This window comes from Notamacropus eugenii, chromosome 7 (assembly GCF_028372415.1).
Source record: "Notamacropus eugenii isolate mMacEug1 chromosome 7, mMacEug1.pri_v2, whole genome shotgun sequence".
NCBI classification, from domain to species: Eukaryota; Metazoa; Chordata; class Mammalia; order Diprotodontia; family Macropodidae; genus Notamacropus; species Notamacropus eugenii.
The window spans coordinates 66,155,459-66,168,665 of NC_092878.1; the positions used below are offsets into that span (position 1 = coordinate 66,155,459).

The following is a 13,207-nucleotide window of genomic DNA, read 5'->3' on the forward strand; positions in this document are numbered from 1 at the left end:
TATGTATTTTATTCTTCAAGTGCCCCAGGACTGTGGAGGCTAAATTATACAAAATTCCATTTGATATCATCAAGAAGAGCTACATCCTATATTCAAGAAGACCTGTTTTCATGAAAGCTGGCAAACATGTCTTCCATGACAACTTGAACATGGAAGGAGGAGATAAGGAAAGGTTAAGGTGGGAAAGAAAAACCTCTAAAATAAAGGATAAAAAATTAAGTGCTGGATGAAGATGCCCAAAAAGCACTGGCTAACTATATCACTATGGAAGCTGCTCATACAGGAACTGTACAAGGAGAATTATCTCCACAAAGTGGGTTCAAATCGTGGGTCTGTCACTAAGTCTTATATGAAACCGAGCTTAGCACCTGTGGCCTTTGTTTTTTCATTTACAAAATGAGGTAATTGGACTATAGTGTCTTCCAGGACAGTCCTAAATTTATGACCCTATGTCACGTAGGAATTGGCAATCTAAGAAGCACTGGATTGGGAGTCAGGTTAGATGTTAGATCTGCAACAACCCCACATGTAAAATGAAGGGTTTGGAGTAGATAGCTTCTACATTATAGGATTTTATGGTTTTAGAAATATCCACAACCACACCAAATTAATTAGAATAACATGTCTGTTTCCACAGATTCTCAGCCAGCTCTATTTTCAATTCAAATTATTATGGTTACATCTTATTATCTGAAAATACAGCTAACATCTTTTTCCAGTTCAACAAATGTTTAAATGCATTCTGTATGCAGAACACTGTGCTAAGCAAAGGGGCAGATACAAAATTAGGGAAGACACAGTCTGTGTCCTCATTTATGTTGTTTTTTCTGATGCCTGGCTTTCTTAATGAGAGTCACAGGACCAGAAATTTACAGCCACAAAAGATCCTAGTGATTAAATGAGAAAAATGAGGCACAGAAAGAATGAATAACTTGTCCATGGTCACATAGATATTAAGTATCAAAGCTAGGATTGAACTCTAGATCAAATACTTAGGACAAGGACCTGAGGGAGAGATTTTCATTCCTAACCCATTCTGTGGTTAACACAAGTAACTACTTAATAATGGAAGGCCCAGCAGTAGGACCCATTTACACTATGGTTACATACATTTGACCTTCTGAGATTCCATTTCAATAGCTACACATACAATGTGCCAAGGAAACTAGTCTTGGGAAGGTAACATCTAGGATTATGTAGGACCACGGATAATGGTCAACCAGCCTTACCTGAGGAGAATGAATTTTCAACCACTTTTTATTAACCCTCAAGTTTACTTCCCAAACAGGTTACAGTGGGAAGGAAACATAAAAACGTTAACCAGCCTTTCAATGCCTGGAAGCATTTCCAAGGAGCATTTGTCCCACCCAGTAAGACTAATGTGGTCATACAAACTTTTAAAATTACCAACGAATGACTGCCTAAATGGGAATTCATATTATAATTTGAGGTCCAAAGAAGCACGTAAAGGAAGAGGATGGCATAAATAGGAGCGTGGCAAAATCTATATTTCTTTAATTTTGTATCATGTTTGACAGACTGTTTAAAGGGCCCATTTCACTTATTGTACCCCAAGAGAAGTTAGAGGAAGGAAAAACAATTCTAACTGGAGAAAATCAGGAAAGATGTCTTAAGTTCCCCAAGATTCTGTGATTCCTAGACCAGTTAACTACTGTTTACATTTATATAAATACCAAATTTAAAATAAAACTTAAATAATACACATGAGACTCCAGTCTGAATTTGCTGCTTTGCCTGGTTTCAGCTCCATGGAACAAGATGCCCCCATGTCAGGTACCTCTTGCCCTCTCTTCCCCCCCATTCTTCCCTTCTTTTATGTGCTATCTCTCCCCATTAGACTGCAATCTCCTTTGAGGTCAGGAACTGTCTTTATATTAATTGTATCCCCAGCACTTAGCACAGGGTCTGGCACACAATAGGTGCTTAATACATTTTTACTGGATTGGGTAAATTTGGATAACAGTCTTTTTTTTCCCTTTGAGTTGTCTCCTAATTTCATTTATAGGAATCTGGAAAAGCCTGACCATCAAATCCATTAATATCAGAGCCATCATCATTGCTCACATGGTGACACTCACATGCTGTGTGGCAAATCTGTAAGGAAAAATAAAAAGTCTAACTACAACTTGAGGAGAAACCCATCAGTTGGGGAATGGCTGAACAAGTTGTGGTATATGAACGTAATGGAAAACGATTTGTTCCATAAGAAATGGTGATCAGGTGGACTTCAGAAAAACCTGGAAAGAATTACATGAACTGATGTTGAGTGAAGTGAACAGAACCAGGAGAACATTGTACACAGTAACAACCACACTGTTTGAAGACTAACTTTGTAGACTTAGCTCTTTTGAGCAACACAGTGATCTAAGACAATTCCAAAGGATTCATGATGGAAAATGCTGTCCACATCCAGAGAAAGAACTATGGAATCTGAATGCAGATGGAAGCAAATTTTTTTCTCTTTTTTCTGTTGTTTTTTTCTGTCTCATGGTTTTTTCCCTTTTGTTCTGATTCTTCTTTCACAAAATGACTAACGTGGAATTATGTTTAATATGATCCTACATGTATAGCCTATATCAGATTGCATGCCATTTTGGGGAGGGGACGATAGAAAACGGGGAAGGGGAAATTTAGAACTCAAAAATCTCATAAAGGCAAATGCTGAAAACTAAAAATTAACTTAAAAAAAGAATGATACCTAGGTTGTGAGCCTGAGGGCCTAGAAGGATGGTGTTGCCTTCTACAGTAACAGGAAAAGTAAGAGGTGGGGAGGGTTTAGGGGAAAAGATAGTTAGTTTGGTTTTGGATATGTTGAGTTTAAGATGTTTCATTTAGGAACCTCTCATGGTTCTAAGCTAGCTTGAATTCTTAGAGCTTAAGTCTGGTCTACTCACCATGAAGTAAAAACACTTATTTCGGTGACATCTTACTACTCTGGCAAGACATCATTTTGATGAGGGAAGTATAAATAAAAAGACATGGTCGAAATTTGCCTTGCAATACATATAGGTTTAAATATGATGCATATTTGGCAAAACATAGATTGGGTTTTGCTAAACCCAGAATGTTTAAAATACAGTTCAAGGACATGTGATGCAGCATGAAAAAAAAGTAGATTTAACCATCCCTCAAAGACCTAACTAATTCCGCAGAAGGAAACACTTGGCTACTTGACAAAGAAAACACAGAGTAGCAACAGACTCTGTCTGGTTTGTTAGTACTCTCAATTTTAATGCTGTGACACAACTTTTCCCTGAAAGAACTACAAGTTGATATTCACATTTTATGCATGAGCATACCCAAGTTAGATGAGTAATATGGTGGGGAAAAAAAAACTATTTGAGGTTAGGAGACCTCAGTTCTGGATCTAACTAGCTGTGATCCCTACCAGGAATTGATCACCATAGATTCATGAAAATAAGAAAATGATTGGCTTTTATATAGCACTTGAAAGTTGGCAAAATGCTTACAGGTATTCTCTCACAACAAACCTGGGAAGTAGGTAGCACAGTTATTACTAACCTCATTATCTGTGGTCACATCAATACATCATGAGAATATATCAGAAGCACAATTGAAAATATAGATATTTCTGACTCCAAATCTAGAATGCTACTCTTTAGGACAGACTGCCTTGTTAGACAGATGCTTTGTGGCCACTTACATAAAAAAAAGATCACCATTAGTCAGTGAGAGTTCATTTATATCAAGTTCAAACTTCTTAGCCTGGCATCCCTACATATGTTTCTGCCCCTTATGTCATGCTTCTCCTAACTTATTTCTTTCCTATCCCACATTTACTTTATTTCAACCCAAATGGACTATTCACCATCTCTTGTAGATGTCCAATGTTTTCTTGCTTTCAGGCCCTTGCTCATGCCATTTACTATACCTAGAATCCCCATCCCCACATCACTGTATCTCTTGAAATCTGATTTATGTTTCAAGGTCTAGCTCAAATACCATCTTCTCTAGGAAGACTTCCTTGATTTTCCCTAGTAGGAAAAGATGTTTCCTTACTATAACTTCTCATAGCCTTTTTTATCTGTTCTATGTCATTTTTGCAAATTTTTTTTGGTGGTGTGTGTGTGGGGGAAACCTTCCTGTCTGGCACTGACTATATATATTCTGGGTTTAAATTACTAAGATTAAATTTAACAGCGATAAAAGAAGCATAGACTTTGGACGTGGTGTGTGTTTGTGTGTGTGTGTGTTTGTGTTGGCACCTGCAAAAACAGTGAATGGGAGGAATATACCTTGGCAGCAAGTTTTTATTAAGGTTTTCATTAAATACAGGTTCAACATAAGCCCACAATGTAACATGGGTACTAAAAATCTAATGCTATCTTAGGCTGCATTGACAGAAGTACAGTAATGAACTCAAGAGAGGTAATGCTCTGGTCAGATAAGATCTGAGGTATTAGGTTTAATTCTAGAATCCCAATGTCAAAAAGAACCTTCTCAAACTGGGTGATGTCTAGGAAAGTAAATAGGAAGTGAATGATCTGTAAACATTATTACCTGAAAATCAGTTGAAGGAACTCAGGAATAGTTACAAGAAAAGAAGCATACAAAAATTAATTTGGTAAGGGAAAAAGGATGAGGTCATTGTTTGGGACTCTTCATTATCTGCCAAAGTCTTGATTATACCTCCTAGACCAAAATCTCCACGGTCTGGATAATTATTGGCCCATTCACACCTCACAGAGGATGAGCAATTAAGTCTCAGAATTGGGGATAATTAGATTGGCCCAGGCTATTATGGAACTCAGCCATCTCTTTGTATTTGGCTTATAAAAGGAAGCAAACAGACCTGGTAGAGCAGATAAATCAGACATCCATAGACAGCTGAGACTTGACAGAAAACTTTGTGGGGGGAGTTGGAGTGGTTTACTAGGTTAAGCCTAGGTATTGTCACAGCCTTCTGGAACCACCTAACCCACCGTCCCCAGATATGCTGACCAGCTATCTGGTGGCAGACCATTTTGGTCCAAGAGAGGGCAAGAACTTAGGATAGCTATAGAGTGGGAAGACCTCCTGGCTTCAAGTCCCTGGACCATGCTGTGGAGCCATAATAGCATATCCTGTTAGTCTGAGAAAGGACAGCCATGGAGAAAGGAACAAGAGGCTGAGTGATAGGATTAACTGAGCCTTCCAGATGGTCGTGAAACACAAGCTTTCTGAAGGTTTGCTAGGACTTCCTGGACAGAGGCTTTAAAGCAAGGCCCCTTAGGTGAAGGAACAGCAAGGAACTGAACCAAGATGAAGGAGTAAAACTTGAAGTTTGCTCCTGACTACTACCAATCAGAATAGTGCGTGTCTGATGAGGTTGTTTTTTTGTTTTTTTTTTTTTTTGATTCTAAACTCCTAAGGTAGTACTCTAAGTCCAGAGGCTTATAATTGTCCTAGGAGTAAAAAGTAAGGCTTCCTGGAATGTAAGGTACTGGCCCATTCTTCTTCTAAAGGGAGTTCAAACCTTTATTGTGGTGTAGCTCAAGGGCTATGTAGGTTCCTGGAGTGAAGCTAGAACAGTGGAAAGTGAAGGAAAATTGCACTGACTGGTTATGAGCTATTGAGACTCATTTGTGTTTTTCTGGATTCTGGGTAGAAGAGGTGAAACATGAACCAGGAACCTTTTTGTTTGCCTCTGTGAAGACCTAAACATGATCTATACTTTGAGGTTCCCAGAAACAGCTCTAGGTGGATGTGAAATGAATCAGTGATGATTTGGGGGCCATCTCCATAGATTTAACCAGGTCTTATTAACCCAGAGCTTGGGGGTCTTGTCGACTGGTTGCAGAACATTGAAACTCATGCATGACAGCACTTTAGACACCTGAGGACAACAAACATATGGATTTGACTTATTTTATGTTACTCAAGATGGCAAAATTTGGACTAACGGGTAGACATTAGAAACAGGCAAATTTTATTTCACCACAATGGAACAAATCTCTAAAAATTACAACTAGAATGGGTTGCATTAGGAGAGACTAAGCGCCTTGTGATTGCTGGTGTTCAAGCAGATAATTATTCAACCTCTGTGAAGTACATCTTCATTGGGTAGAAAGTTGAACTACTAGGTATCTTCTAAAGTGAGTTCCTTAGAATCTGTTAAGTTTCTAAATGCCTAGAGCTTAAGAATCACCTAAGAATTAGATGACTGTTTATTAAATAGAGGATAGACCACGAACAATCAAATATGATTTGACTGTAAGCACTTGGATGAGAAGACCAAGAAGTATTTCTCATTTATCTTTGTACTGCCTTGAATATACAGCCTGGTGCTTTGAACTGACTTTCCCCCCTTTTCCTGGACCTATTTATGGTTTTAATTTTCTTGAGATAGTAAGTCCATGAGACGCCTTGCCTTCACGTTTTAATGCCCACTTTACCATTCTGGGTTTAAGTCCTATAACTAGCTATAAGATAAGAAATGATGTCTACTCATTTCCACTGAACAGAAATGTTTTGGTGTATCTCTCTCACTTCTGCTCCCTCCAGTCTTCACATTCCTCATAACACATGGATGCTTGCAGTGTACAAGAATAATAGGCTGATTTTTTTAAGTCAAAGAAAAGTATTGTTTCACTTCAGAAATCTCAGTGATTCCCTTGTGGGAAACAATTTCAAAAGTAAAGTGCCTTGGACTCTTTCTTTCATCTTATCTTCTAATTTGAAATTATGTTGTATTGAAGAACTAATTATTTCCACTGAGGACTGACAGGGCTTCTCAGCTTTGTAAAAACTGAAAAATGTTTATCAGAGAAGGGAGAAAGAGGAAAAGATGGATGGAGTGGAAGGACACTCACCTAACCTTGATTCTACTGACATTTCCTTTGACAATGAACCAAACCAAAGTGCAGAACTGAACCCATGGAATACATATAGTAGGCTATGATCCTTAGCCTACTTTACATCCTGTGATTAAACCAAGGTGAGGAAATTCATTTGTTTTCCTTCCCCTAATTATCCCCATGGAGGAAAAATGAGAGAAAAGTGTAGGTAGAGTACAGAGAACTTCCATTTACAATTATGTGACCAGACAGAATTGTCTTATGTTAGCTGCTAAATCCCCAGCTGAATTCTTGTTTACGATGACAAAAGCTGGAGGTTCTGAGCAACACATTACAGAACAGGAGCCAAGTCAACAGGGGGAAAGCTCAGGCACTCTAACACTTTGAATACAAATAAAAGGGTTTTGCCCTGCCCTCCAGGACTTCAAGGTCTAAGGTGAACTGAATAGCTTGTGTCTGTAGCTATTATCCAGCATTTGCTGTTTTGCTGAGGGAAAGAGATAGGCACTTTGTCTCACGACTGAAGCTGAAATTCCATGTTGCCTCTCAAACCCTACATCCTTCTTTCTCATCTTTTCTACTTCTACCGCAAACTCATACAGAGAAGAAATTTGAGCTTTTGTAGAGCTGGCAAGAGAGAGACAATACCAGCTATCATTTTTCTCAAGGCTTTTCTGTCTTAGAATCTCAGAGTTCTCAAAAGATAAAATAACTACCATCCCCATTTTTAAAAACAAAACAAAATGAAAAAACAAACCTTCACCTGACTGTGCCATTTCTACTGGCCATCATCGCATACCTTTCTAGCTCTTCATGGGTTCCTTCATTTCCTCTCCCCTCATTTTCTTCTAAGCCCTCTGCAATCTGTTTTCTGATTTCATTATGCAACTGAAACAACCTTCTCCAAAATTACCAATGACTTCTTAATTCCCAAACCCAAGGCCTTTTTAAAAAATCTTAAGACTCAGCTCAAAGCCTATACTTTACAAGAGGCTTTTCCCGGTCCCTTCAGTTGCTAATGTAATTCCCTTTCAGATTACCTTCTTCTACTACACGTTTTTTTTTTTAACTTCCTTTGCATTCCTAGCACTTAGTATAGCACCTGGTACATAGTAAGTAATTAATAAATGCTAATCAACCTAATCTGACTTGATTCTCTTTTGTATTTACCTCATGTCTCCCCTTTCCCTGCAGAATCATAGTTCTAAGGCTGAAATGGACCTACCTCAGAGGCCACCTGGTCTAATTCTCTGATCTTACAGATGAGCAAACTGAGGCCCAAAGAGGTCAAATGACTTGCCTAAGGTCAGAGAAGTCACAGACATATTAAGTGACTGAGGGAAGACCTGAAACTAGTTCCTTTGATTCAAGCAGTAAGCTTTCTGTTTTTTTAATAGGATACTAGCAACCTGACATTAATGTGGTTTACCTCCACTAATTTCATTTTCTTATAACCTTCTCAGTACTACCAGTAGTACTCTTACTATAAGTAGTAGTAGTATTATTACTAGTAGCTACTATTTCACCTAGAGATGTTAAGCAAAGTAATTTGACAAAGAATAATATTTCATTAGTATATTTAGGTACCCTAACTTTATAGATTATGTTATCAACTATATGTCATCAACTTTAACTTTAATAACTTATGATTTCTAGATGAGATTATTGTCCTGGACACTACATTAGATTTTGACCAAGGGTTATGCACACATTCAATGCTTAATGAGAAAGAGCTATGCTCACACTTCTCAACCTTTGTCTTATTCTAAAGGTTAAAGAAATAAAAAAATTTTTCTTTTTTCTTTTCTTTTTTTTCCTGCAAGTATTCATCTGAAAAACATTTGACATGAGAAAATGATCATATCTGCAAATAAAAAACCTGAATGCTATAATCAACTTTGTTCCTATATCTGGGTATATCAATACACCTTACATAAAGTTCCTTCTTCCTAGGTCTGGGCTAAGTATAGGAGAATATGCAAAAACCTAACTGAAGCACACATACTGTCTCCCAGCTTTGAGAAGCTTGAACTTGTCTCCTTAAGAACCCAGCCTTCTGTAGTAGAACATCATTCTGAAGCAGATTTCCCTGATAATTTATATTCAATCAAGGAAAACACCTCAACACTTAATCTGTATTTCCCTACATTTAAGGAGACTCTCACTGCATTAATACAACTGTGTCCTTAAACAATGACTCACAGCTCTGCTTACAAGGAAAAAAACAGAACAACCTCTTTTGGAGGCAGTGTCTTTTATCCCCATGAGTCCTTGAGAGCTCAAGATCAGCTCTTGTCTTGCTATACAATCCCATCCTTCCAAAGCTTGTGTCTTATCTGCATGAACCCATAAGTTCATTTCTGCAAATGTAACTGCCTACTAACAGGTGCTACCTAGACTGTGGCTCTGATTCTGGTAGCTATCTTTTGCTTAAAGGAGAAGAAAACTCTCAACACTCTTGCCTCGTTTCTGTTTCTGCATCTTTAAAGTGGACAAGCTTAGCTGTTAATTAATTTCTACCATTCAGTTTCTTCCTTAGTTTCTGGATAGGGGCAGCTAGGTGGTGTAGTGAATAGAGCACCAGTGCAGGAGTCAGGAGGACCTGAGTTCAAATCTCACCTCAGACACTTGACACTCACTAGCTGTGTGACCTTGGGCAAGTCACTTAACCCCAATTGTCTCATCCTGGGTCATCTTTAGTCATCCTGATGAATATCTGGTCACTGGATTCAGATGGCTCTGGAGGAGAAGTAAGGCTGGTGACCTGCACAGCCCTCCCTCACTCAAAACAAAGTCAAGTGCAAGTCATGTCATCACATGGTGATGGCATGGTCTTCTTTGGCAGCGAAGGACAAACATATACATACCAGTTTCTGGACCAAGACCAGATCATGGTGAGTTATTTTTATTCAAGTCAATCAAAAAATTATATTCATATGAATTAGGAAAGTGAAGGCAGTAGAATTTTTAACTTTTAGAGAGATAAATTAATCATGTCTATGGCAAATGAGACATATTTGAGACATCATTATATATTAAAGTCCTTCAATGCCTAGATTTCTAAAGTAATGCTGTCATAAAAACAAAGTACACAGATCCTTCAAAGTTTATCTTAGACCAGACAACCATTTTCAATGAGGAAACCTACTTTTCACTCTCTTGGAATGAAAACAATTTCTTCTGGGGAAGGAATGGGCCTGTGGAGGAGCAAGGCAACAGTGAATCAGTGGAGGAGTTACAGAAGAGTTGCTGAAGCTAAGCAGAATCTCAGTGGAAGTACACCCCTGCCATCCATTCTGCACCTTCATCAATGCTCTGAATAGCCATAGGAGAGGGCTGAGGCTTCTGGCAACCTCTCTCCCCACCAGAAATGCTAAAGAATCATGGGGGGTGGGGACAGTGAGTTCGCTCCATAATTGACTAGGTCATCTAGAAGATCAACCAGTCAATCTTGATAAATTATTTGAGGGCCCTTGGGACAGTGAGGCCTCTGGCTTTTCCTCTGGGAACCCAAGAGTAGCACTGTGCCTCTGAAAATTGCCTAAATATTCCAGAGAAGGACTTTCCAAAACCACTTAAATCTGATGAGGAGAGACAAACAACATTAAAATACAAAGTGGTCCACACCCCCACACAGAAACCATCAGTGGCATTAGACATCAGCAAAGAAAATATCTTTTGAACTAAGGAAACCAATGAAATGAAATACACCAATTCTTTCACATGAACTTTCCCCCTTCTGCTCAATCCAGTACATTATCAAAGTACACGCATCAACGATTCCAAACACAAAAAACAGTCGAGAAATGCTTCTCTACTTACCAGTACTCCACAGGCCAGGAAAAGTAAACCTCACTGTCCAGTGAATTATTCCCTAGTTTAACATTAGAGGTTACAGGAATGCAAAGAACTGATATGAAGAATATTTAGATTTTGATAAGAAAAACGGCAAAGGAATGGAAGCAGTTTCTAGGGTCCCAATTTTTATTTCCTTCCACATGCTGTGTGTCTTTCCTAAACTGAGCTTTATTCTATGTCAGCGGAGTTCTGTGGGCAAAAGAGATGTGTGGGAGGCAGAAAAGGATAAAGGATTTAGCCTTGTACATACTGCTCACAGCTCATAGATATTTGGAGGGGGAAATAAATGAACAGGGGAAAAGGGCTGGTGCTGAACAGAATACTCAAATACCCCATTACAATATCCATAAACAATAACAATAATAACGTCTAGCATCTATATAATTCTTTAAGGCTTACAACAAAACACTTCATATTATCTCATTTAATCCTCACAACAATTCCAGAATGTAGGTACTATAATTATCTTATGAGGAAACTAAGACTAAGTGACTTGCCCAGGTTGACTCTGCTAGTGTCCAAGGCAGGATTCGAACTCAAGTCTTCATGATTCCAAATCCAACACTAAATATCCACTGTGCCACTTAGTCATCTTAAATGTTTCCCACCATTAAATTGCTGGTGAATACAATGAAACCTGTCTCCTTATTGAACTTTTTATGCTACCTTGGATGGAGATGTTCTGATAAAGTCCTAACAAGTATCATGAACCCAACTGGTTAGGAGAGTTTTGAGAACACAGAAACAGTGAAGAAGGATGGAAATGTCTTTCACCTTGGTTTTGTTTGTCTTACCAGCAGAATCTGCTCCCGATGCCCCGCCACTCATCTGCTCCTCAGCATCAAGAGCCTGCATGTCTGTATATGATGGGCCAATACTTGGGCTACTAGTGTCCTCAGAACGGGTGGTCCAGCTGCTTTCTGAAGTCAGGGGACATCTTCCCAAGGAGTCAAAGGAGGGACATGTCCAGCAGGACACAGTTACTGGTGGGGCTAGAGACACACACACACACAAAAAAACCCAACTAATATTAATAGTGCTACCTTGACTGAAATATTTTTCCCATTTTCAAGAATTCAAAGAATTTTCATAGTTCTTATCTCAACTTACTCTCAAAATAGTCACCTGAGAGAGGGGGTAAGTAGAATGAAAGACGAAGCTAGATGACCTAGTCACAGACATGCAATAAAATATCATAGATGATGTCATGGTATCCATTCTAGCATAGACTTTGCTCAGAGCAGCATGTTTGGATTGCTCAATTTAGAGGTATACCATTATCCTCAACATAATCCACACATTCACACTCCTGTGAAAATGTACTTGTGTTGTATGTAATAGAACATATTTGAATATGGCTTATAATTGTTTTTTTTAATGTTGTGAATACATCTACAATGGCTACCCTCTTCCTTTTTCTTTATTGGTCTATCCATTCTTTCATCTCCTAACTCAAAAACTATGTCTTCTGGGAAACCTTCCCTGATTTCCCCTAATCTGTAGCTTTCTTCTCCCTTGACTTCATATTCTATTTAACCTTTATCTCTCTTATTTACTCATGTAATGTCTTAAAATTCAATTTAATTTTTTCCAATGAACAAAAAATTTTTTTCTCTCCCACTTCCCCTGCCACTTGAGGGGAAAAAAGAAAAAGAAAACTCTCGTGAAAGATAGGTATGGCCAAGTAAAACAAATTCCTGATCACATACTATAACATACTAGACTTAACTGTGTTTGGTCCATGTTCCCCTGCTAGCCTACAAGCTCCACAAGGTCAGTGATCACCAGTATCTTATCTTTGAATATCCCCCACACAGTCTAGTTTATAGTTGTTTAGTTGTTCAGTTGTGTCTGACTCTGTGGACCCTATGGACCACAGCACACCAATGCTATCTGTGGGGTTTTCTTGGCAGACACTGGAGTGATTTGCCATTTCCTTCTCCAATGGATTAAGGGAAACAGAGGTCAAGTGACTTGCCCAGAGTCACACAGCTAGTAAAGTCTGAGGCCAGATTTGAACTCAGGTCCTCCTGAATCCAAGCCCAGCACTCTATCCACTCAACCACCTAGCTGCCTAGATAGTACTCTGCATATAGTAGGTGTTTAATAAATGTTTGTTGTGTTGTGTTGCTTTAACCTAATTCTTTCTCCTTTGGTTAGAAAGACAAATTTTTCTGTATCCCAAAGAGGTCACAAAAACGGAGAAAGAACCCACATGTACAAAAAATATTTATAGCAGTTCTTTTTGTGGTGGCAAAGAATTGGAAATAGAGGGGATGTTCATTAATTGGGGAATGGAATACTAATGTCCCATAAAAATGATGAGCAGGCAGATTTCAGAAAAACCTAGAAAGACTTAATGAATTGATGCTGAGTGAAACAAGCAGAACCAGAACATTGTACGCAATAACAGCCACATTGTACACTTTGATAGAACTTGGCTCTTCTCATCAATGCAAGGATCTAAGACAACTCCTGACGGGAAATGCTATCCATGTCCAGAGAAAGACTCTGGAGTCTGAATGCAGAAG

General features: G+C 38.6%; 1 protein-coding gene across 2 annotated transcripts in view; it reads right to left on the minus strand.

The window, feature by feature from the left end:
- Positions 1 to 13,207, minus strand: part of STON2 (stonin 2) — a 186,580-nt gene that overhangs the window by 111,134 nt on the left and 62,239 nt on the right. The window contains exon 4 of one of the 2 annotated variants that reach the window (XM_072622922.1): positions 11,471 to 11,668. The exons of the other annotated variant lie outside the window; for it this stretch is intronic. Coding sequence (XP_072479023.1) covers positions 11,471 to 11,668 — 198 coding nt within the window. The remainder of the gene's footprint in view (positions 1 to 11,470; positions 11,669 to 13,207) is intronic. 2 annotated transcript variants of the gene reach the window in all.